The 27,024-nt window shown below is 40.7% G+C and overlaps 1 protein-coding gene and 1 long non-coding RNA gene across 6 annotated transcripts in view; one reads left to right on the forward strand and one right to left on the reverse strand.

Moving 5' to 3' along the window:
- LOC140064371 (uncharacterized) overlaps nucleotides 1–2,611 on the reverse strand; it is a 34,461-nt gene extending 31,850 nt beyond the window's left edge. Inside the window, exons 1-2 of the long non-coding RNA XR_011847758.1 lie at nucleotides 2,474–2,611; nucleotides 256–326 (exon numbers count right to left, since the gene is read on the reverse strand). This is a non-coding gene — a long non-coding RNA (uncharacterized lncRNA). The remainder of the gene's footprint in view (nucleotides 1–255; nucleotides 327–2,473) is intronic.
- On the forward strand, nucleotides 2,529–25,464 carry EFCAB3 (EF-hand calcium binding domain 3). 5 transcript variants are annotated; one of them, XM_072111187.1, is made up of 12 exons: nucleotides 2,529–2,634; nucleotides 7,567–7,646; nucleotides 8,961–10,428; nucleotides 11,226–11,326; nucleotides 14,496–14,752; nucleotides 15,875–16,018; nucleotides 16,681–16,752; nucleotides 18,560–18,683; nucleotides 19,534–19,688; nucleotides 19,777–19,958; nucleotides 21,139–21,258; nucleotides 25,298–25,464. In XM_072111187.1, exons 1-12 carry the CDS (start codon nucleotides 2,617–2,619, stop codon nucleotides 25,400–25,402), a joined length of 2,826 nt encoding a protein of 941 aa, XP_071967288.1. In that variant the 5' UTR covers nucleotides 2,529–2,616; the 3' UTR covers nucleotides 25,403–25,464. The 5 variants fall into 5 exon arrangements, with proteins under 5 accessions (XP_071967288.1, XP_071967290.1, XP_071967291.1 ...); XM_072111189.1 differs by having other exon boundaries at nucleotides 2,570–2,662; XM_072111190.1 differs by having other exon boundaries at nucleotides 2,596–2,653.
- The last annotated feature ends 1,560 nt before the right edge of the window (nucleotides 25,465–27,024 follow it).

Here is a 27,024-nt window from a genome sequence, read left to right on the forward strand (position 1 = left end):
ATAGAGCAGCATTGACATTGATGGGCAAAGCAGTACCGCGTGATATCAAATGCTAGTATTTCTATGCCTCCTCTCCCAGTGTTTCTGTAGGAAATATACATTTATCCACAGGCTGGATGTACATGGCTTCCAGAGATTCTGCTTCTGGCAGTGAGTCTGTACTACAAAGGATCTTCCAGTACATGACCCCTGTACTCCCTAATTTTAACCTATCACTTATGTACGTCTCATGAAGTCTATGTACCATCTACTTACTAGGACTAGGGGTCTCTATCCCCATCTGTGGAAGTGGTGGGTCAGGGCAATCATCCTCTTCACTCCTGTGTCTGTATAAAATGAATATATGCATGACATTTGTATATAAAAGACTTCACAGGTAGCCTTGTTGCTGCTTTCACACTTTTTGATCGAGGGCGCCGTCACACGGTGCTATTTGGTTGCGTTTTCATTGCGTTTCAAAACGCATGACAACAGCTATATAGAGGTGATTTGCCTAATTACATTACTGTTAACATTTGCATTTACAAAACGCAATGTAAATACGATGTTAACGCATGTGTTAACAATGCATTTACATTAGCATTTTGTTAATGCTTTGTTAATGCAGAGGTTTTTGAAAACGCATCAGTTATTGACCTATTTTAATTAAGACAGTTGGTAAAACCGGTCCAAAACGCATGCGTTTTTTAACCCCTTAAGGACGGAGGGTTTTTCGCCTCATTTCTCGCTCTCCAACTTCAAAAATCCATAACTTTTTCATTTTTCCGTGTACAGACCTGTGTGAGGGCTTATTTTGTGCGTAACAAATTTTACTTTCCCGTAATGTTATTTATTTTAACATGCCATGTACTGCAAAGCTGAAAAAAAATTCCAAATGTGGAATTGGACTTGTGGGCTCAGTTTTTACGACTTTCACTCTTCGCTCCAAATAACACGCCTACTTTATTCTTTGGTTCGGTGCGATCGCGGTGATACCAAATTTATACAGGTTTTATTGTGTTTTAATACATTTTCAAAAATTAAACGAATGTGTACAAAAAAGAAAAAAATTTTTTTGCCATCTTCTGATGCTAATAACTTTTTCATACTTTGGCGCACGGAGATGTGTGAGGGGTCATTTTTTGCGAAATGAGGCGACGTTTTCATTGCTACCATTTTGAGGTCTGTGCGACATTTTGATCATTTTTTATTTCATTTTTTATGTTATGTAAAAAGGTGTAAAAGTCGCATTTCGGACATTTGGGCGCCATTTCCCGCCTCGGAGGTCACCGCCGGCCGTAACCGTTTTTATATTTTGATAGATCGGGCATTTTGGGACGCGGCGATACCTAATATGTTTGTGATTTTTACTGTTTGTTATGTTTTATATCCGTTCTAGGGAAAGGGGGGTGATTTGAACTTTTAATATTTTATTAATTTTTTTTATTTTTTAAACTTTTTTTTTTCTTTTTTTTTTCACTATCTTTTAGACCATCTAGGGTACATTAACCCTAGATAGTCAGATCGCTGCTACCATATACTGCAATACTTCTGTATTGCAATATATGGCATTTTTGCAGCACATTCATTACAATGAGCCACTGGCTCATTGTAACGAATATGCAGCTGCCAGATAGCCTCGTGTCAAAAGAAGACACGAGGCTACCATGGCAACTGATCGCCGCCCCCCGATGACGTTCGGGGGCGTGGCGATCGAAAAAAAGATGGCGGCGCCCACGCGCCGCCGTCTTTTAAACGCCGCCGGCGACTTTGCCGGCGGCGTTTAGGGGGTTAATAGCCGCGATCGGTGCAAGCACCGACCGCGGTTATTAGCGGTGGGGGTTTTGTGCAAAATGCAAAAACCCCCACCTCTGTATGAAGAGGACTCAGCCAGTGAGCCCTCTTCATACATCCCTTATACCTCTGCGCCGTAGAGCTACGGCGCAGAGCGTTAAGGGGTTAACAGACTGCTTAAAAATGGCTCCAAAACGGGTTCAAAACGCCGCGCGTGCCACCGGTCTTAGGGTATTAAAAAATATACAGATGGCCTGGAAGGGCTTAAAAAAATAAGCTTGTACTTACCTTCTCCGCAGCTCCGGGGTCCGTCGCTGTCATGCCGTTGTTTGTTTACAGGGGCTCCGACGCCTGGCACGCCCACCCGTCCCACTAGTGCTGTATCAGGTGAGTGCACAGGGGACGGGTTTGACATGAAATACATGAAGTCATTGTAGTGCAAAAAGGCTCTCGGCATACAAGCCCAGCAGACATGATGTGGTAGGTCTAACTACGTTTTCTATTAGATTTTCTTTGTAAATACAGCCTGGCACATGGGGTAAGAGTATGTAACTTACACATGAGGCGATTCCTGCCAGTATAGTGCAAGTTACTATAAATTTGCCCAGTGCCTGGCACAGCTGCACGGCCCAGTCTCTATAAGCGCTGTGAGGTAGCAGTGGGATGACATTGGCTGTATACCGCCACAATATTCACTTACTATCTCTCGGGGAGAGGATGACTTGTCGCAGTCGAGGCGGGCGATCACGTGACGAGGATGTGCGGCGCGTCACCACACAGTGACCCGCACTACACATCTCCGGCCACCAGGGGCGCCGTGTAACGTCTGTATTACGGCGCCTGATGTACCCGAGGAGGAAGGTGGGCGCGGCCGTTCAAGGTTTAAACCGTAGGAAATCTTGCAGACCCTCAAAGTCAATCTTGAAACATAGGACTTGTCTGTAGCAGGGGATAAAACTCTAGTTATCGGCATAGTCTGCTGTGTGCAGTGTGTATATAGAAGTACAGGTTTTTTGAGGTTCTTATATCTCATTGTAAATAAATGCAGGATATAATGAGCCCCTCTTGTCTGCAGATCTGCTTCCTCCTCCATACTGCCTTCAGCTGCCAGGCTGGAGGGGAGCAGACTTCAGACAGCTAGATCTGAACCATGGCACCTAGGAACACAGGGATTATCAGGGTTTCAATGCCATTAAACTTTAATAGAAACCCTGTAATAATCGCAATTGCTAGCAAACCTTCCCGGTGTTTGCACAATCACTGCAGTTTGCGAGCTTTCATTAGTGAAAGTTCGAATTCTGCGTAAATTTCGACACCAGGTAGGTTTATATCACCTGAGCGCCCCCTTGCTCCAGGGGCTGATAATTTATTCAGTAGGTCCTGGCGTGGAAATAAACGCTGCGCAGACCGGCCACGAGAGGGGAGGAGATTCATCATAATCTAGTGCACACATCGATATAAGGGAGAATTTATCATACGTCGGTTCTCGTGTGTATGATAAAGGCCAGCATCTCTGTTGCAGGCAATACATTAAGAATCATAGGCATCTTGATGTATCTGTCAGGCAGCCATACCACTAGCTTAGTTTTATGTAAATACCTGTAAACAAGGTATGCCACATGCCAGTGTGGAGGCATCTTTTCTACAAAAATAATTGCAGTGAGCAAGAAATTGCGATTATTGCAATGCTGCTACTGGAAACTGGTGTAGAAGCACTGGTAAATGCCCACTATAGTTGTTTGTAACTATATATAATTTGTTTTATTTAAATGTACACAATAAAGATAATGTATAACAGAAGTAAGAAGCCAGATCATGTACGCTCAAAGGATCTACATTCTGGCCTTGACCGGCCTCCAGCCTATTTTGTGTTTTAAAGAGGACGTGTCACCAGATTTTGACCCCCTGACAAAGAATGCTTGCAGATAAAGGGTTACAAGTTGTCCCCAAATCACCTAAAATTAGCTGCCAGTGAGGTACTGCACCTTAATTACAGATTTCTGATATGCAGATTAGCTTTACTGACTCTTCAAATCATTGTCCTGCCTCCTTGTACTTAGGGACTGTCTGCTAATATTCAACTACAGACAGATAAAGCTCTATGTACAGATGGGAAATATTGTGTCATGTGACCAGAGTGCCATCATCACAGGTCCTTTAGCCTTCTAACTATAGCAAGTTGTACACCATGTATGTGATCACATGAAATCACAGCAGCCTCCATGGAGGATGAGGAGGAGTAGAAGTCCATGGAGGCTGCTGTGACTTAAAGTGATCAGATGTACAGTTTGCTAATGTTAAGAGGCTAAAAGGCCTGAGATGATGTCACCCTGGTCACGTGACATGAATTGCATGAACTGAATAGTAAGGAGGCATAAGGAGTAGATGGAAGGTGAGCAGGACACTTCTGATGCCAGGGAATATGAGATAAAATGTGATTTTATGTGGATGTAAGGGAAACAATATTAGCTAAAAGAAGGGTGTCAGCTAGTTAATTGGGCTCTATAGGAACCTGTCACTGGCTGTATATGTGAAAATGTGGTGATGGGTTCTCTTTAAAGAGATATGGCAAAATGAGAACCCAGTGACCCTGCAGGGCCGCCAAAAAGGGTCCTCTAGACAAATTGGTAAGGAATAGTTGTTTGTAACTAGAGCTTATTTTCAGAGTAGGTCTTAATTTCAGAGAAACATGGTAGCTGCACATGACTGCTGATTTTGGGTGATTTAGGACACTATACCACAGGTTCATTAGGGTGTATGGATGGTGTGTTCCATATTCACCTAATAGGACCAGAGGTCGCATTAACGCCTCACCACGCGTCTATGACGCATGGTGAGGCACTATTACCCCCCAAAATAATCGCCATGCGTAAAATTACGCTTGGCGATTATCCTCTGTAGCGCGCGGGTCGAGAGGTCCGATGCGCTCATTTGCAGGATTGCGAATCGTGATCATAATGAAGATTGAAACTGCACACCGCTCATCAGTGCGCACAAGACCAATAACAAAGCTCCTTTCACGCTGCTGATGTTAAGCAGCGTCTATGGGGCTTTGTTATTGGCTGCCCGCGTGCCACTCTATTTTATATGACCGCGGGCCCCTCCTGACTGAGCACAGACTGTGGGCGGAGCTTGGAGACGACAGGAGGGACATGTGGAGGAATTGGTTTACGGGGCACAGCAGCTGTAAGGGGGCAGTGGACTGCATAATATTGGCACATGCATCACACTACCTGACAAACTACATCCTGGTGCCTTCTCAGGATATCAAAATGTTGTACAAGAAGATGACATATGTAAAACAATATTTAATTGGCCGTGGACTACTTCTGATGCTTACATTCCCATTGCAGGTAATATAAGAGATGGGCTGAGTCTATTGCTATGCAGCAAGTTATGATGCACTGTATATTCCTAATGTTTTTCATTTCACCACACAAAACTCATCTTAAACACAACTATTTTAACCTCTTGAACCGATATATCAGACGCAGCGCTGATGCCGGTTCAGCTCAAGATCTGAGCCGAACCGGCATCGGGATATATGGGGGTGCTGGCTATAACTAATAGCCAACACCCCAGTGTAACACCCGCGGTCGGAGTGGACTCTGATCGCGGGTGTTTAGCCCATTAAATACCGCAGTCAGCGCGACCGCAGCATTTAACCTGCCTTTGGGGGTCTTTTCCCCACGATCACCCACCCCCCTCACGTTGTCATGACAGCCGTGGGGTCCGATCAGGACCTGTAGGCACTGCCTGAAAGATGGCGTCTATGACCTCATCTTAAAGGCACAGTGTCAGCCTATTCATGTGCATAGGCTGACACTGCTAATACCCTGCAATACATCAGATGATTGCTTGTTTATGTCCAATGGTGGAAAAAGTAAAAAAAAAGTTTATCAATAAAAAATAAAGTAATAAATCATTAAAAATGCCCGTAATCCCATAACATATAAAGAGAAATAACACTAAAAAAAGTCTAAATCATAACACAAACCCCACATATAGTATCACCGCGTCTGTAACAATCCGTAGAATAAAAGTAATTAATTATTGAACCCACACACTGAACGCCGTTAAAAACACGCCAAAAAGTATGATTTATACCCATTGAATCCCACAAAAAATGCAATAAAAAGTGATTTAAAAAAACACATGTACTCCAGAATTATATTAGTGCAAAGTACAACATGTCCCTCAAAAAACAAGCCATCAACCAGCACAATAGCCAAAAAAGTAAAAATGTTATGCCACTTGGAAGACGACAATGGAAAAAATGATAGATTTTTTTTCCCCACTTTAGGTTTTATTTGGCAAAGTTAGTAAAATGTAAGAAAAAATATTCAAGTCTGGTCCCCGTAATCGTATCGACCCATACAATAAAGATAACAATTAAAAAATCCAGTACAGAATTAATGCTTTTCTACTCCTGACCTCAAAATATATTCCAAAATTTTCAACAATAGGGGATACCAACCCCAAAATGGTAACACTGGAAAAAGCATCTCATCCCGCAAAGAAAATGACATCACAAGGCCCCAATAACGAAAAAATGAATTAAATAAATTAAGCAGTGTCAGTCCTGGCCCACTCTGTAGGGGTTTGGGGAATCAACCCACTCTGTGGGTGGCTCTGGGACCAGTGTTGGCGCCGACCCACACTGTGGGGGTTTCTGGGGCCGACATCAGCCCCAGATATTACTATAATTTTCTAAAGTAGCTACAAAAACAGGGGCTGTAACAATTTTCTTCTATAAATAGACGTCTATAATAATGATAATCATATATCATAATTCCGTAGCGCTTTACATATCATAGGGGATATTTACAAATAAAATATAATTATATGGAACAATAGTCTATTAACACTATATACGACTAGGAGTTATATATTTGTATTACTGAAAATTTCGTACTCCTCCTCGGCTGAAATTACTCCTCAAAAATGGTGAGAGGAGTATTATTACCCTTCTGGAGAAATGTAAGTGCGACCTCTGAATAGGACCAATTTGAAGGACATCTGCCATAAGATATACTGATGGTAAACTCCATTGGTTGCCCTCTCTTTTTTATTAAACACTTTATATTACTTTTCATCACAGATGCATTGCTAAAATAAAGAGTTATATTAAATATTGGGGCGGCTCGGTGGCTGAGTGAGTAGCACTTCTGCCTTGCAGCACTGGGGCCCTGGGTTCTCTCCGTGTTTGCGTGCGTTTCCTCCGGTTTTCTCCCACACTCCAAAACATACTGTTAGGTTGTTTAGATTGTGAGCCCCATGGGGACAGGGAACAATTTGACTCGCTTGTGCAGCGCTGCGTAATCTGTGTGCACTACATAAATAAAGAATTATAAATATTCTAATGAGTCAGAGGCGCTTAGGTTTATGTCACCTGAGAGCCTCCTTTCTCCAGGGGCTATTCATTTATTTGCACCCCCTCTATTTTTATTTTAACTGGGTCCCAGCCAGGTATATTCAGACTGCCGGTGACATCACCCGGCAGTCTGAAAGTCTCGCACAAGCATGCCGAGGCTTCCCTTGTGCACCCGGCTCAATAGGAAAGTCTTTTTCCAGTCTATTAGCCCAGGAATGTTTTATGCCAAACTGACACTGCATAGAAAAGACAATGCTGTTATAAAACTATATGTGGTAATATAGTTGTACAGACAAACATTTTAAAGCATAAATCCAGAATATTATTTAATCGTGGGAAAATCAGAAATACATAACAAATGGAATGTGTTCATCTTAAAGGATATGCCGCTCAACATGTTGTGCCCTCTATTCTGGCAGGGTGAGGACATTCTGAAGGCTCCTAGAATTGCTTCTGCAATGGCAACAAGAGGCGCACAAGATACTACTAGTCTTTCAGAGTAAGTGTGTTACAGTGTTTCAGTAAATATTAAAAGATTTCTCTGGGGTTCAACATACAGATCCTCAACTGATCACCTGTTCATTCACATGCGCAGAGGTCACAATAACTTTAAATGCATAATAGATGCCCTTAGAGGGAATTTTGTCTCTAGAAAATAGATACCAATGAGGCCATCTTACATTTAAGGAGCACTGGCGTACAGCTGGAGCAGTGTCTGCTGCATCAAATGATCCTTTGCCCAGGAATGACTTTCTCATATGGCCACGGTCACACATTCCGCTAGGCGTCCGTTCATAACGGGACGCTAGCGTCGCATTATGAACAGACGCCTATAGGCAACGTGTGACCGCGGCCTATGAGTGCTATCCTAGTCTACATTGAACTCCACTCATGGAGAACTCTGACTCATTGATAGTCTATAGTGCTTTGCACGCATAAACTGTTTTTGATGCTCTGGTGATCCGATCCTATATGTGAAAAATGCAGCATGCACTACTCTGTTCTGAGTCATAGTTGAAGTCACTTAGTGTATGAAAATAAATGGACCTGATGTTTTCCTAGTTTGGTCAGTTTTCAATGTGATCTATTTCTTTAATTGCCCATATCCCCAGTTTTGTAGATCACAGAACCACAAGCCTGATGAGATGAGAATTTTGGGGCACATTTACTTACCCGGTCCTGTCACGATCCAGTGGCGCATTCTCTGTCAAGGATTCTGGTCTTCTGGTGATTCACTAAGGTAGTGCGCCTGATGTCCACCAGGTGTCGCTGCTGCGCCGAGGTCTGCTGGAGTTCACCAACCTATCCTGGGTGCATGTTTTTTTTTTTAAAAAAACGTGTTTTTTTTCGATTTCGTTGGGTTTTCCGACGGCCACCCCCCCCCCCCCATTTTTCTGTCGCATGCATGCCGGCGCCGATGCACCACAAAAACGTGCATGCGCCAAAAACCCGAGGCAATTCAGCGCAAACCGGTAATTTTCAGGAAACCCGATAAAAAAGAGCGATTCGGTGCCAGATTCAGAATCTGACCAAAATGTCACAACTTTGATCTGTTCATAATCTCTTCATATTGTGGCCCCCAAGCAGCTACTCTTCATACTGTTCTCCCCTATACTCTCTGCCAGGAAGTCACTTGAGGTCACCTAGGCCTACTTTAAATGTATATCTAAGCTCACAAGTGCTGGCCACAAAAATGTTATCATTAATGTCTGAATTTTTACACGGGATGTGGAGAACTGTATAAAAATACTGTTGTTGGTGGCTGGTTCATTGTGCATTTGTTTACTATGATCCGTTGTTTCTGGAAACATAGGGATACATCCTCCAAACCTCTGAAGCATTTCCTTGGACTATGTGTGCGCAAAACAAGAAAAGAGGAAGCTGAAAAAAATGACTCACTAAAACGAAAACCAAATAAAATCATGCAGTTTCTTTCTCACAAGATAGAGAAGAGAGACAGGGTAACTAAGAAAGTAGAAAAAGATAGCCCAATACATCCAAGTCATGAGGAAAACATCAGCAAAGCTCTTGCTGAGGAGAAACTAAAAAAAGGTCAGGAACTGCTTCATGCCTCCATCTATGAGACCACAGAAAGTCCTTTTATTGAGCAAGAACCTCCTATAGAGAAACATTTCACAGCAGAAAACACAGAAGTGGACACGAGACAAGACATACATTTCTATATAAATGAAAGTGAGTCAGAGACTAAGGACAATATATTATTTGAGAACATCAAAGTGCAAACTGAAGGGAGAAAGACATCAGTTTTAATGTATCAAGAGCAACAGGTAGAAATAACTCTTAAAGATATCCAAGATAACAGCAGCAATCAATTTGTCAGGACCAGTTCAGATAAAGGAATAGAGGCAGACATCTTGGTGAGCTTCACTGGGGACAGGGAACATATGTCCCAAGAGGTTACAAATGACGATTTGGAAGCCCACAATGAGGTCCAGCTAGACAATGGAACCCAGCTGGAAAACGATCCAGGTAAACCTACAGAAACCCAGACCGCAAAAGAGGACAAAAGACAAGACATACATATCTACATTAATGGAAGTGAGTCAGAAACTGAGGACGATATATTATTAGAGAACATCAAAGTGCAATCTGAAGGGAGAAAGACATCTCCATTAATGATCCAAGAGCAAAAGGAAGAAACGATTCTTAAAGATATCCCAGATATCAGCAGAGATCAATATCTAAGGACCAATCCAGATAAAGGCATAAAGGCAGACATGGTAAGCTTTACTGAGGATAGGGAACATATGTCCCAAGAGATTTCAGATAATGATAGGAAAGACCACAATGAGGTCCAGCCAAAAAGTGGAACCCAGATAGAAAATGATCCAAGCAAACCAATAGAAACCCAGAAGACACAAGACCTAGAAATACTAGAAGACCATGTGTTACATCAAGACTCTGAAGCTGGAAGTGAACTGATTCTAAATTCTCGGCCTGAACTGATTTTCGACGAAGACACAAGAATAGAACTTGTACATATTCCAGAGGAAGAACCTGAGCGGGAAAGCATAGAACCTGAAAATAGGGAGTCACATCCCAATATAACAGCTCATATTACAAAAATAGAAACACACATTAAAAAGACTCCGAATCGAGATCTAGAGAAAGGTGAAAGCTTATGGTTACAGCATAAAGAGATTTATATTAAAAATAATAAATTAGACCTGAAAAATGTTAAAGACAAAGACATAAAAGAACCGAAAACACAAGACCTAAAAACTGCACCTTCTGGAATGACTGCTGAAAAGGGAACACAGGTAAAAAAAAAAAAAAGAAAACAGAAACCATGTATAACTTCTTGCACCAGGTCTTTATAAGGCTCCTTATTGTATAGCTCTGTAATACAGCAACCATAGATTTAAGCGGGTTGACACCATATATCAAAGTTCCTTCAGTCCTACACAAGGGCACACAAAACAATTTTCTTAAAGTTTCTAATGCAACATGTAAATATTCCATCATATTCTGCACTACACAGCAATTCTCCTAACACATAATAAATATATTGCACAAGGCACACTTTTAAAAATGAGGAATGGGTACACAAAAAAAAAACAAAAAAAAAACTAGCACACACAACATAATAAATGTTGTCCCTGTTATAAAATTGTAGGTGCTCTGTGACCACTATGTTAACGACTGCAAGGGTGACCTGATTCAAACCGTAGTTGGGGTGGTCACAAGACCGGAAAGCACATTGAGAGGCAGAGAACCACTTCTGCTTCGACCATTCTATGAGATATTCATATTTTTATCTTTGGTAATTTCCTTTCATTCCTCTACAATTTTCTCTTTGACAACAAAATAACAAGACAGGACATAATAAAGAGTTGTAGAAGAATGCCTTCATTTTATATGTAGCATTTCAATAGCTTATTTGTTTTAAAGGAAATCAACCATTTCAAAATAAAAAACAAAAAAAACCTAGAATTACTCACCATCGCTCCTCTTCATCTTGATCTCAGTGCTGTTTTTTTGTTTTTGGAAATGGTTGATTTCCTTTAAGAATTAGAACATGTAAAATAAATGTAATACAAATTTTTATTCTGACAAGGTTAATGACATCATTCTGAGAAATCATAGGATCCCTTCACTGGCATCAGCTATAAGCACACAAGATACTGTTTGTCTTTTAGGAGAAAGAGAAGCAAAACCGTAAGTAAATGGAATTAAATCTGTGTAAGATGTAAAAATAAGTTATTAAGCACCATTTACACCACTACTTACAATTACAGTCCTTATGGTCCCTGACCCAGGCAATATCTGACTGGGGGAAAATGTGGGGAAAGAAAGGAAAAAGACCAACCCCCTAACTAAATAAAACAACACAGACAACTTCTTATAAGTTGGAAGGTGATTGGTCACAGCCTTTATTGAAAACGTGTTTAACAATCTGAAAGACACAAATACAATAATGTGCAAGTTAAAATGATGGAAGAGCAGAGTTCTTGACAACAGACCCAATAATTACCACCAATCCTCTAAACAAGAATTCAACAATTTTCTAGAGCCAAGAAGATGGCTTTCCTTTCTGAGCCCCCTATATATAACCCTCACTACCTCCTCCCCACAGTTTAAAACCACCTATCAACAATCACTTATAATCCACCACCCGCTACTACTCATTACATCATTTTCCTTTCCTCCCAGTCCTGCCTGTCATGGCCGCATCCCCTCACCTCCCATGCCACATGCTACCTCTACTTAGAATGGCGCTACAGCTATGGAAAACATCACACAGTTTAAGGATACCATAGTTGATATGCCCATCTGGCAGATGCAGCACTACCTCAGCTGGAGGAAATGGAAGGTGCACAAAGATGGCAGGATGCAGGTATCCGCTTGCCATCCGATATTTACACAGATATTAAAGTATCTGAAAATTGTATAAAGGACCTAGCACAACCTTCAATGTACACGATCTCTGTCGGCACATATATTACAATGCATAAATATAAAGAAAAGAAAATGTCCCATATGACAGTACAAATACATCTTTATTCAAAAGTCAACACACAAATCACCCAACATAGGGATGATGGACATTATAAAAACATTAAAAAATTTACCAAGTACATATCAGAGCATGCAGTTGTTGCTGCCAGGCAAGGCAGTCCAACAAACCATTTCCTCCACCGACAAAAAATGGGTATAAGAATCACCTCTGGTAGTGTGTTAATAAAAAAGACGGTATATATGTATGAACACAACACAGGCTCTAGTATAAGTATCACAAAAATATAAGTATCACAATGGTATAAGAGAGCAATGTGCTGTCCCTATTGTACTTAATAATAAGTCAAAGAGAGCATGTGTATCTGGTTCCCATACATTACAAGTCAGTGAGACGGGTCAGAAGACTATGTGAAGCGGAGTCCGGTACTGTCCAAAGTCAGGGTGATACAGTCAGTGGATTGGAAAGGGAGGGCTCCCTCACTTCAACCCCTGAGGAAGTCCCCGTCTGGGGACGAAACGCGCGGGGAGCCCTCCCTTTCCAATCCACCGACTGTATCACCCTGACTTTGGACAGTACCAGACTCCGCTTCACATAGACTTTTGACCCGTCTCACTGACTTGTAATGTATGGGAACCAGACACACATGCTCTCTTTGACTTATTATTAAGTACAATAGGGACAGCACATTGCTCTCTTATACCATTGTGATACTTATATTTTTGTGATACTGTGTTGTGTTCATACATATATACCGTCTTTTTTATTAACACACTACCAGAGGTGATTCTTATACCCATTTTTTGTCGGTGGAGGAAATGGTTTGTTGGACTGCCTTACGTGGCAGCACCAACTGCATGTTCTGATATGTACTTGGTACATTTTTAAATGTTTTTATAATGTCCATCATCCCTATGTTGGGTGATTTGTGTGTTGACTTTTGAATAAAGATGTATTTGTACTGTCATATGGCACATTTTCTTTTCTTTATATTTATAGATATTAAAGTATCCCCATCAAACAACAGGATGACACAACTTTACACCAGGCACCAGGCTTATCTAACCCCTATACGTTTACCGTTTACACAAAATGGGACGCACACCCAACGCAGCCTATTCGCGATGCAGCTCCCTGGAAGCCGACTTTTGGCACATGTACTGGTTGTAATCCCCTATTGCACTTTTCTGGGAAAGGGTAACAGTCTTTCTATCAGATTTGCTCTCACTTAAGACTCTTAAATACATTTAGGATAAAAAAATAACATATTCTCTAATTATATTAACAAAAATACAGCATTTCACAGATAAAATTCCTACCTATCCGTATCAGTCCTGGTGTTTGCAAATTGGTTGCCCCTGGATCAGACCGTGAATCTTCTGACTATGGTCGGATTCTTCCCATGAATAGCTTCTCTGGTCTGCATATGCAGTGCTCTTTGCCTCCTGCCCCTCCCCACTGCATTACAAGGCCGACTCTGACACTTCCTGCCAACAAGCAGCAGTGTGCAGAGACTAATTCCACAAGCTACAGGCAAGAAAAGGTCTTTAACCAAGGGAGTAGGATGGAGGCATATATCAGAGTTGACTCTGTGTGTGTTATAGGTGAGTTAGCAGAGCCGAGAGTGTCATTGTGTTTTATATCCATTGCATGGATTTCATCAGCTCTCATGTCTGATCTGTCTCATCTCTCTTTTTCTATGTGTCAGATACTAGTAGAATGTTCAGAAGCTAAATAAAAGTGTTTGAAAAACCTGTAGCCTGATAATCTAAGCAGATTGTCAGAACACAGGGATCATTGAGTGTCTTGTTAGACACACTCTGGAATTTTACACTGACCATCACTGAGTTATAGGAACTAAAAGAGCAATAAAACTAAGTAAAATTGTAATGGGTTAAAAATTATCTTTATTGTGTAAACATTACTAAGGGACTAAAATTTCTTTCATGGGCAAATCCTTTTAACCAGTGCAATAAAATGACTTATAGAAAGTAAAGTGAAGAATTTGTGTAAGTGTAATTACACATAGATCCGTGTTCTGAACATTTAGATTGTTAAAACTGTCTTTTTTACCCATAGAAGTCAATCACTCTACAGCTTTCAATTTTAATGATCTGAATAAAAAATTAAAAGCCCTGATCAGTTGAAATCGGCAAAAAATATAAACTTTTGCTTTCAGGCAATTCCCTTAGTTTTCCCGTAGACTTCTGTTAGCTCATACTGTACCGCCTCGGCCTCAATACAAAATCTGAGAAGTAGATTTCTTCCTGTCATTTTGTGGCATTGATTATACAGATTTTTTTCAGAAACTCTCCAAAGCACTAGAGCCCTTTGTTTTTTTTTAAAATTTGAGTACTATTTATTTTTTAGACGGGCAAAATCATCTTATAAGAACCATTCACAGCTTAGACTGTTGCGACGGATGCACCACGAAAAAACTTGCAACACGAAGGAGTCAACAAGAAGGTGGAAGTGGTGGGAAGTTTCACAGAACAAAAACAATGTGGTTACAGATCATAAAGTTTCAGGAGAACAGACTAGTGTTGCAAAGTCTCCATCTCGAAAGTCACCAGAAATGTTAAAAGAGATACTTCCCAATGTGAATTTGACTTCTGACCTAGTAGAAGGTGAACCTTTTTTTCCCAGTTTTGTGTCTATGTTTTGTTTTTAACTGGTGAATGCTATAGGGGGCCAACCACATTTTGATTAATACAGCTGCTGTATTGTTGTATTCAGTAGAAACTCTATAAATGTGCGGACTGTGGGGTCCCTCTAATGCAGGGGTTCTCAACCTGTGGGTCGCAACCCCCGCAGGGGTTGAACGACCAAAACACAGGGGTCGCCTAAAGCCATCGGAGCCTCGATTTTATCGTGTTTTGGGTGCAAATACAATATTCTTGTATATGGTTTGGGGTCACCACAACATGGGGAACTGTATTGCGGGGTCACAGTATTAGAAAGGTTGAGAACCACTGCTCTAATGGATGCTCCATTTAACAAATACAATATTGTGGATATTATCCTAATGTTCAAAGGTATTAAATTACCTTTAACAATGTAAACACATTAGAGTATTCTCATTTTTATTTCTGCTTGGAATTAAAAAAAAAAATGTTTTATTTAGCTAACGACATTTAGGCTATGTTATACTTTTTTTTACACGTCCAGTGGATATGTCAGGAAAGCTCCCGTCACGCACACAAAACATGTCCATTGACGTATACTGCCAGAGCATCCTTTTGGCCTTCATCTGGGTAGTAGGCGTTTTTACACCCTATTGGTGTATGTAAACAATGTATACATGCACCAAATTGTATTATAGCATATTGGAGATGTGTGCCTCCACGAAATGTACACCTTGGTTGTTCCCTCAGTAATGTGAATGTCCATATACCATATAGAGCTTTACGTCACAAATGAGAAACTCTGAGCACTGGCAAATTACTTCCTCCTGCTTTCAGAGATATGTTACAACCCTTTGTTGTATGTTGGGAATATTCTCAACATATACTTACAGTGGAGCAAAAAAATTAGATGTGACCGTCGCCTTAAAAGCAGTCACATAGATTACATACAAAATTATTGGTCTATATGTATTTTAAAATGTGTGCTATACAGTATAGATATTGACGTGAAATATATAAATAAATCGAAATAATGGTTAGAAAATATGTTTAATATAAAGATTGCTTTACAAAAAATTCATATTTATATTCCTTATTCCTTTTCCATTAACTTTACACGTAAAGCTTTTCAAGATGCATTTGAGTTGTTTCGTAAAGATAAAACAAAGAGGGTGAACATGAATGACCTGCAGTATACACTAAGCACTATGGGAATACATTTATCTCATCAGGACGCCTTTGAGGCATTGAAGAGTGCAGATATTGATGGTAAGTGCTTACTAGCAATATTATTCTAGATTCATTATTACTTGTCTAGTATAGATGACCATACTGGATGGTCGGGTTGGGAGTTCGGCCTGACACTGACATATTGTTGAATTGGCAGCCTAACAGCCAATTCCGCAAATTAGACCCCCCAGAAACCACCCCTGGCTATGATTGGCCAGGGGGATTTTGAGCACCCGAACAGCTAATCCGGCAATATGTTAGGGTCAGGCAACTGAACCCGAGCACCAAACCGGACCATCAGATCAGCTCATTTCTAATCTATAGTAAAATTTGACTGGACTGACTTTATTATGAGGCCTTGGTTGATTTGCAACTTGGTGTATGAACTATTATTTTGAATATTTGCGGACCACGGACTTCAGTAGATGTCAATTTGCCCACAAAAATAAACCATTGACGATGGCACAAAGTTGACATCTGCAACCAAACCAAAATCAGACATTGACACAATACCGACACAAAATGCAATGAAAACATATGCGTTCTATACAGAAGACGATAGATGTCCCTGATAGGTTCCCTTTAATTCTATAATTTGGATAAGGCTAGTTTTAATACTTCTATCTCAATTTTTATGTAGTTTCCAAATATTTATTGGATTGACAAAGAAGCCTGATGCCATTTTCTACTTCCCTCTGCAGGGGACGGGAAGGTGAATTTTTCCGATTTCCTTTTAGTTCTTACAGATGATCAGCGATTTTTTATAACGGTTGGTGAGTCTAAATATATATTGTATAAATATATCTATAAATCTACAGAGTATTGTGTGTAGAGGGAAGGTTGATTTTATTCTTTCAATTATTGATGTTGGAACGCTATCCTCTATCATAGATCTGTTGAGTTGAATTGATACAAATTACTCATCAGCCTGAATTAATTTATGTGTTTTTTATATAATTCATTTTTGTTGAATTACAAAGAAGGAGAACATTAGAAGCAATTAAATTTACAACATACTAACAGATCTGGTACAGGATAACCAATTACACGAATAGCTAAATGAGAAGAACAAGGGTCCGCCACAGTTGTGACCAAAGTTTAAAGGAAACCTACCACTTTGGATAGGGCTTCTAAGCAGCACATGATGTGCACCAGCTCAGGGTGAGCTGGTGCCGGCGCTTATCTTTGTTATGTTTTTAAACATTTTTAAAGCGTTTTAACACTTTATTAATCTTTCTATCCGAACTAGCATCCCCGCACCGTGGTCCACGCTCGGCGCCCCGAGCGCGGACCATGGTGCGGAAGGATTCGCAAGGATTGGCGTCCTCGTGGAGTTATTTGTGATATGCGCATTTTTTATCTACATATGTGAGTAGAACTGGAAATAAAAGTTTGAAAAGTTTGAAACTGTCTACACTATGTCTGGATATGTCTCTTATATACAGTGAGTGGAGGAGACTAGGACAGGAGTGAAAATATTGACGGTTTCTGGTCTGAATGGTGACTTATCCCTGAAAGTGATCCCTTGTGTTTGGTGCACAAATAAGGAGGAAACGTGCATGGATCGTCTTTTTCGTTTTTGAGCTCCGGTCACAAAAGAGTTTTTATTCTACAGTTTTATAGCTTCTATTATCAGCCAAACTGTTTTCAGCTGTGCTAGCATACTTGAACAAGCGTTTTCTAAACATCCTAAAAATCCTAAAAATTGTAGATCCAGACAAAAAAATTTTTGGCCCCAGTGACAATTGCAGTTAAAACATTTTTGGCTGTAATGGGACCAAGGATTATCAATAAAGCTTCATTACAGACACCTTACAGCTGATTATTGCAGTCTGGGACTATAGTAAAGCATTCTGAAAGCTTCACCAGAGGTCAGAGGCGTCTGTCTGTAACTATGGGTTGTCTGTAAGTCGGGTGGTCCTTAAGTAAGGGACCCCCTGTATAGGAAAAGAATAATGAAAATAAAGGAAACCTACCATTTGATTTGATGCATTATGAACCAAACATACCTTGAGAATGCTTGAGAATGCTGTAGCTACACTGATGCAGAATCATATCTTGTTTAATCCCTTTGCCGAGTGGTTTTACTGAAAAAACAATTATAAAATTATGATAATGAAGCTCTGTCACTTCTATGTCTGGGCTCAGCACTTTTCCTTTCACATTAGTTATGCACTGCACCAGAGAATGATGTAATCACTGTTCTCCCTGCCAGGCAGAATAATCAATTACTGCACCATCCCCCAGCAGCTGGTTGCTCAGGTTGATTAGTCATGTCTTGGTTGTTCAGAAAGCTTGTGTGTAATGTGGATCCAGATTTCCCAAGTCCTGAATTTTATAATTGTTTTTTCAACAAAACCACTCTGCACAGGTGTTAACCAAGATATGATCCTGCATCATTGTAGCCACAGCATTCTCAAGGCACGCTTGCTTCATAATACATCAAATCAAATGGTAGATTTTCTTTAAAACGGATATGTGATCTTGTTTGTTTTCATCATTTTGATCCTATAAAGAAACTTCAAGCACACATGTGAATTTGCTTTAGATAACTTTTACCAAAACTGGTTGTTTCTGCAGACAAAAGACGCCGAATGTTGCCAGTATCTGATCAGGAATACTTGGATACAGTTTTATTTGATGCTATCTCTAGACTCTTGAAAAAATGTCATCTTTCCAGAAAATCTGCAGAGCAAATATCAAAGTGAGTAGAAATCATTCAAGTGACTTCATGTGAGTTATGTATATTTATGCATTTATATGTGAAGACAATATAGGGTCACTTTTACTTACCCGTCCTGCGTGCTATCCCCGATCCGGACTGTCCGACGATCCTGCGTTGTGGTGCGATTCACGTAGCTCGTGTGTCCGATTTCCTGCATGTGTCGCTTCCCCGCTGAGGTGCGCCGGAGATCACCCTCTTCTTGCCGATGTAAGTGCTTGCATTGCGACACAATTTGAATTTTAAATCCGGCCCTTAGTCCGAATCAGTTGGGTTGTCCGACGGCAACGCCCCCGATTTGTGTCGCATGAAAGTCGCGTGCGCCAAAACCCCCTGTTAAATGCGGTGCAAATCTCTTTGTTAGCTCCTCTGTGATGAACTTCATCTTAAAGCCTTACAGGGGGTGTGCACAGAACTTATAGGGGCCCAAAGTAAAACGCAGATCCTGTCCACCATAATACATCTTTATTAGGGTTGAACCCTATCCAAGATACAGTTACATGCTAAAATCCTGGGAACACAAAGTTGCCAGTAGGGTAAGTTCATAGCATGTGCATTTTTCCGTATAATATAATGCCAAAATATGTATGCTACAAGTGCCCTCTAGTGGCATCAGGTGGATAACTCACCCTGGCATTTAGGTGCGTTACGTTAGCTTTGATTTTGGGACCATTATATCATGGTCTATAACACAGTGATGGCCAACATTTTGAGGATCTGGATCTGAAGTAATATAATATTGGAATAAATGTCATCTCCACGTGCATTGTAATTGAGTTAGGATTTAGCTACGGTGTCAGTGGCTAAACATTGTTTTCTTCACTCTAAACAGATACTACCAGGAAAAATTTGAAGCTATTCCACAGCTCCCAAAGTTACAGAGGTCAAAGTCTAGTGTAATGGTGGACTTTGCCCGTGGCACACGCATCATGGGCATGACTGACAGGCAGCTGGTGCTCTACCTAGAGGAGATCAAGGCAAATAAAGGTGATTACCTTGTGACAAGTTATTAAAACGCTGTCTGATTTTAGGCTTGAATGTAAATACCTAATAGAGTTCACTCCTTCATGTACAGGTTCATGTATTGGCAGTCCTTATGATGTCATACCTTGTGTACCACTGTGCACCAAGGCAGATAGGAAACTGTCTGGACAAACACATACCCCACGACGGGGGCATTTTTATAAGAGACATGGAGATTCCTCAGACTGGGACCTGCAGAGAGATGTTAGAGGAATGACCCACCGTGGCATTCAGGTGCGTTACCTTAGGTTTGAGTTTGGGACCATTATATCATGGTCTAACATAGTGATGGCCAACATTTTGAGCTTCGTGTGTCAAAATCCTTTAAAAAACGAGCATAACTCGGGTGTCACATTTTGTGATATTTGTAGCTCTAAGAACAAAAAGAGTTCTTCCCCCTGAATTTCTGAGTGGTAACTGTGGTGACTCTCCTATCCAGGGCCACTACTAGGAATTTTGGGGCCCCTGACTGGAAGATTTTTGTGCCCCGCCCCCACCCACTCCGCTCCCACATTGATACATAAAATTATACACATTTTTTTTTACCAAAACATTTTTGAGCCGTGACAAGCTAGACATGACTCTACTCTACTGCACGTGCCCACTCAGTATATAGACAGCCCCTGCACATGCCTACTCAGTATATAGATAGCCCCTGCACGTGCCCACTCAGTATATAGAGAGCCCCTGCACATGCCCACTCTGTATATAGATAGCCCCTGCACATGCCCACTCAGTATATAGAGAGCCCCTGCACATGCCCACTCTGTATATAGATAGCCCCTTCACGTGCCCACTCAGTATATATATATAGCCCATGCACGTGCCCACTCAGTATATATATATAGCCCCTGCACGTGCCCACTCAGTATATATATAGCCCCTGCACGTGCCCACTCAGTATATATATAGCCCCTGCACGTGCCCACTCAGTATATAGATAGTCCCTGCACATGCCCACTCAGTATATAGATAGCCCCTGCACGTGCCCACTCAGTATATAGATAGCCCCTGCACGTGCCCACTCAGTATATAGATAGCCCCTGCACGTGCCCACACAAAATAGTCATCCTAGGATACGACCACCCCAGCCAATAACATGCGTTATTGAACCCTGCCCCACCACCTGGATTCAGGATTCATTGCTACATGCGAGCTGTGGCACATGCAGTAACTCCTGGCCATTTCATATGCCAAAACTATTTGTTTCTTTTGCAATCACTCCAGTCAGTGACAAGATGAGAATTGCCTTTAAGTAATGTAATTCAGCACTTTGTTCACCTTTATTCAGTAGAAGAATTTAGAATTTAGAAATATTTTGGAGCTTTTTGAGGACATACGTGGGTTGAATTCATACATACAATAGGTTTTATCAACTCTGTATGTGTTGTGAATCTTTATCCCTTTTTTTCAGGTGGATATTTTTATTCCAGGATGTAAACATAAATTGAATCCCATTACAACAGACCTCAGTTTGTCCAGCAATAAATTACAAAGGCGAAGCATGAATGACCAGGTCTTTGTTGGACACAAGGTGAGTCACATTTGGGCTTCTACCATGCTAGTAGTATTGCTATTCAGAGAAGAGCTATAACACCAGAAATTTCCCATGGAGGCCCCTAAAAATAAAATGAAAAAAAAAAAAAAACGCAACTGCAGACCATACCAGGCCAGAATCTTCAGCTTCCAGTTTGGCTAAGGGTGAAAGCAGGGGCACGCTTACCATAATGCCAGCCAGCCAGGTCTCCGCAGCGCCAGATACATAAGGGCAGATTTATCAAGCTGTCTGAAAGTCAGAATATTTCTAGTATCCCATGGCAACCAATCACAGCTCAGCTTTATGTATTATATTGTATATGGCGGCACGCTGTATGTATTATATGGTATATTACGGCACACTGTATGTACTATATGGTATATGGCTGCACGCTGTATGTATTATATGGTATATGGCAGCATGCTGTATCTATTTTATACTATATGGCGGCGCACTGTATGTACTATATGGTATATAGCAGCACGCTGTATGTATTGTATACTATATGGCGGCATGCTGTATGTATTATATGGTATATGGCGGCATGCTGTATGTATTAAATGGTATATGGCGGCACGCTGTATGCATTATATGGTATACGGAGGCACGCTCTATGTATTATATGGTATATGGCAGCACGCTGTATCTATTATATGGTATATGGCGGCACACTGTATGTATTATATGGTATATGGGGGCACACTGTATGTATTATATAGTATATGGCGGCACGCTGTATGTATTATATGGTATATGGCGGCACGCTGTATGTATTATATGGTATATGGCGGCACGCTGTATCTATTATATGGTATATGACGGCACACTGTATGTATTATATGGTATGCGTAGGCAAACTGTACGTATTATATACTATGGTGGCACGCTGTATGTATTATATGGTATACGACGGCACGCTGTATGTATTATATGGTATGCGTAGGCAAACTGTACGTATTATATACTATGGTGGCACGCTGTATGTATTATATGGTATATGGCGGCACGCTGTATGTATTGTATGGTATATGGCGGCACGCTGTATGTATTATATGGTATATGGCGGCACGCTGTATGTATTATATGGTATACGGCGGCACGCTGTATGTATTATATGGTATATGGCGGCATGCTGTATGTATTAAATGGTATATGGCGGCACGCTGTATGTATTATATGGTATATGGCGGCACTCTGTATGTATTATATGGTGGCACGCTGTATGTATTATAGGGTATACAGCGGCATGCTGTATGTATTATATGGTATACGGAGGCACGCTGTATGTATTAAATGGTATATGGCGGCACGCTGTATGTATTATATGGTATCTGGCGACACTCTGTATGTATTATATGGTATCTGGCGGCACTCTGTATGTATTACATGGAGACACGCTGTATATATTATATGGTATATGGTGGCACACTGTATGTATAATATGATATATGGCGGCCCACTGTATGTATTACATGGTATATGGCAGCACACTGTATGTATTATATGGTATATGGCGGCCCACTGTATGTATTATATGGCAGCACGCTGTTTGTATTATATGTTATATGGTGGAACACTGTATGTATTATATGGTATATGGCGGCACGCTGTATGTATTATATGGTATATGGCGGCACTCTGTATGTATTATATGGTGGCACGCTGTATGTATTATAGGGTATACAGCGGCATGCTGTATGTATTATATGGTATACGGAGGCACGCTGTATGTATTAAATGGTATATGGCGGCACGCTGTATGTATTATATGGTATCTGGCGACACTCTGTATGTATTATATGGTATCTGGCGGCACTCTGTATGTATTACATGGAGACACGCTGTATATATTATATGGTATATGGTGGCACACTGTATGTATAATATGATATATGGCGGCCCACTGTATGTATTACATGGTATATGGCAGCACACTGTATGTATTATATGGTATATGGCGGCCCACTGTATGTATTATATGGCAGCACGCTGTTTGTATTATATGTTATATGGTGGAACACTGTATGTATTATATGGTATATGGCGGCACGCTGTATGTATTATATGGTATATGGCAGCACGCTGTATGTATTATATGGTGTATGGTGGCACGCTGTATGTATAATATGGTATATGGTGGCACGCTGTATGTATTATATGGTATATGGGGGCACGCTGTATGTATAATATGGTATACGGCGGCACGCTGTATGTAGTATACGGTATATGGCGGCACGCTGTATGTATTATATGGTGTATGGTGGCACACTGTATATATTATATGGTGGCACGCTGTTTGTATTATATGGTATACGGCGGCACGCTGTATGTATTATATGGTATATGGCGGCACTCTGTATGTATTAAATGGTATATGGCGGCACGCTGTATGTATTATATGGTATATGGCGGCACTCTGTATGTATTAAATGGTATATGGCGGCACGCTGTATGTATTATATGGTATATGGCGGCACTCTGTATGTATTATATGGTGGCACGCTGTATGTATTATATGGTATACAGCGGCATGCTGTATGTATTATATGGTATATGGAGGCACACTGTATGTATTAAATGGTATATGGCGGCACGCTGTATGTATTATATGGTATCTGGCGGCACTCTGTATGTATTATATGGTATATGGTGGCACACTGTATGTATAATATGATATATGGCGGCCCACTCTATGTATTATATGGTATATGGGGGCACACTGTATGTATTATATGGTATATGGTGGCACGCTGTATGTATAATATGGTATATGGTGGCACGCTGTATGTATTATATGGTATATGGTGGAACACTGTATGTATTATATGGTATATGGTGGCACGCTGTATGTATAATATGGTATATGGTGGCACGCTGTATGTATTATACGGTATATGGCGGCACGCTGTATGTATTATATGGTATATGGCAGAACGCTGTATGTATTATATGGTGTATGGTGGCACACTGTATATATTATATGGTGGCACGCTGTTTGTATTATATGGTATACGGCGGCACGCTGTATGTATTATATGGTATATGGCGGCATGCTGTATGTATTATATGGTATATGGCACCACGCTGTATGTATTATATGGTATATGGCGGCATGCTGTATGTATTAAATGGTATATGGTGGAACACTGTATGTATAATATGGTATATGGTGGCACGCTGTATGTATTATACGGTATATGGCGGCGCGCTGTATGTATTATATGGTGTATGGTGGCACACTGTATATATTATATGGTGGCACGCTGTTTGTATTATATGGTATATGGTGGCACGATGTATGTATTATATGGTATATAAGGGGCACGCTGTATGTAGTATGTACTATAAGGCGGCACGCTTTATGTATTGTATGGTATATGGCGGCACGCTGTATGTATTATGTGGTATATGGCGGCACACTGTATATATTCTATGGTATATGGCGGCACACTGTATATATTATATGATATATGGCGGCACGCTGTATGTATTATATGGTATATAAGGGGCACGCTGTATGTAGTATGTACTATATGGCGGCACACTTTATGTATTGTATGGTATATGGCGGCACGCTGTATGTATTATATAGTATATGGCGGCACACTGTATATATTCTATGGTATATGGCGGCACACTGTATATATTATATGATATATGGCGGCACACTGTATTGATTTTATATTATATGGCGGATTGCAGTATGCATTTTGTTCTTTGTGGTAGCTCACTTAGTTTATTATAATACATGGATTGATGCTCTATGTATATTACATTGCTTTATTTTCAAATCAAACCAATGTGATTGGGGCTGGTCCTGACACTTCTTGATATATTACATATTTGAAGTGGGAGGGGGGCGTCTTTCTATAGCTCGCCTCAGGAAGCAGAAAGGCTAGGTTCACCCCTGGGTGAAAGGAAAGTGGTGAGCAGCCCTGGGCGAGTGCCCCATGTGCCCACTCCTTAATTTGTCCCTGGCCACACCTATAGCTTCCGTTGGTTGTCCTGACAAATATCTCTCCTTCCTGATGTACAGGTGGATGAGCAGTGCACTGAAGTTATCCATGATTTTTCCAAGGACCTGCCAGAGAATCCAAATGAAGAGCAAGAAGCTGAGATAGAAGACTTAGCACATGAGTGAACAAACCAACCTTATATCTGCCTACAATTTCAGTTTAATAAAAAAGTGCAAACAACGAAAAATGTTAAGGTTTTCTCTGCATTAAGGTTTCAGAAGTCAATTATGTGGTTGTATACAGATATTGTTACCTTTAAAGGTTTATATTTAAATAAAAGCCCTGCTCCATGAGACCCTCCATCAGATGCTGAATGCACAAAGCCATCCTCCAATTAACCCCTTAAGGTCCAGTCTCCTCCACTTTTCCGTTTGCGTTTTCTCGCCACCTTCCAACAGTTCTCCTTTGCAACGGCTCCTTTTAATATTCTGTGCAATGTATTGGAAAGCTGGAAACAATATCCAAATGCAGTGCAATTGTGCCATTTTGTAGCAGGCTTTGCTTTTGTGGAGTACAGTGCAATCCATTATATTGTGTCAGGTTTAGGGGTAGTGGACCCACTGTACCACCTTGAGCAATGACGTAAACCGACACCTGGGAGCAGAGTCTAAGTGGCACCCAGTTTTTACCAGAGACTGCCGCAAAGCGGTTTGGTACTAGCAGGTCGCTCCTCAGACGCCACTTTGCTCACAGTGGTGGCCAAGGCGAAGTACAAAGTCGTTGAGCAGAATCATGGTCGGGGACAGACAGAAGATCACTTGTTCAAGCTAAGATGTCAGTAACTGTAAAAAAAGTAAAAAAAATAAATAAAGCTTTTTTTAAAATAAAAATAAATAATAAAAGAAAGTGAAAGTCCCCCCAAACACCACATTTCCCTGTACACAAGTAATAAAGTATAAAAAACACTAAATCACAAAAAAAAACCACTTATTTGGTATTGCTGCGTCCGTAACAATCTGTACAATAAATCCTAATCATAATTGGACCCGCTCGGTGAACGTGGTAAAAAAAAAACCCCAAAAACTTGCCAAAAATTTAAACTTTTTATCAAATTGCTTTACAAAAAATGTTCTAAAAAGGGATCCGAAAAAGTTACAATCACCAAAATGATACCAATGAAAAGAACATCTTGTCACGCAAAAAATAAGCTTACAACCAGCTCCGTCAACCAAAAAGTACTATAGTTATGCCGCTATAAGGATGGCAATACTAAAACAAATGCAATTTTTTCTATTCTAGTTTTCCTTCAATAAAATTGGACAAATATAAAATAAACTATATAAATGAGGTATCACCGTAATCGTAGTGATCCGTAGAATAAAGATAATATATTATTGCTATGCTACAGTGAACACCCCCCCCAAAAAAATGCTAAAAATCCAAAACAAGAATTAATGATTTTATTTTCCTCCACATGTAAAAAGTTAATAAAATTGCTTCAATAAGCTAAAAACCCACTAAAATGAAGTTTTTTTTACAGTGCATCTCATCTCGCAAAAAATAAGCCCTTATTTGTCTAAATTGCTTAAAAAATAAAGATTGTCCCGAGCCCCGCCCCCTGTGCGCAAGCGTCGTGTTATGAACGTGACGCTAGCGGAACGTGTGAACGCGCCCAGAGGGATCCTTGACCCGGGCATTACATTAACGCAAAACACCGGCGGCTCGTTCCCGATTGCAGGCGTTACCATAGAAACGCCACTGCAATCCTCCCGCGGCCCGCCCCTGTGGGTGCTGCTTTGTCTGCGTT

Source organism: Engystomops pustulosus, chromosome 6 (assembly GCF_040894005.1).
Source record: "Engystomops pustulosus chromosome 6, aEngPut4.maternal, whole genome shotgun sequence".
Taxonomy (NCBI): domain Eukaryota; kingdom Metazoa; phylum Chordata; class Amphibia; order Anura; family Leptodactylidae; genus Engystomops; species Engystomops pustulosus.

Coding starts and splice junctions, on each gene's coding strand:
- EFCAB3 (XM_072111186.1), top strand. CDS start 5,046: ATGTTGTACAAGAAGATGACATATGTAAAACAATATTTAATTGGCCGT. Junction 5,127..7,566: donor TGCTTACATTCCCATTGCAG/GTAATATAAGAG, acceptor CTATTCTGGCAG/GGTGAGGACATTCTGAAGGC. Junction 11,327..14,495: donor GGAGAAAGAGAAGCAAAACC/GTAAGTAAATGG, acceptor TTTATTTTTTAG/ACGGGCAAAATCATCTTATA.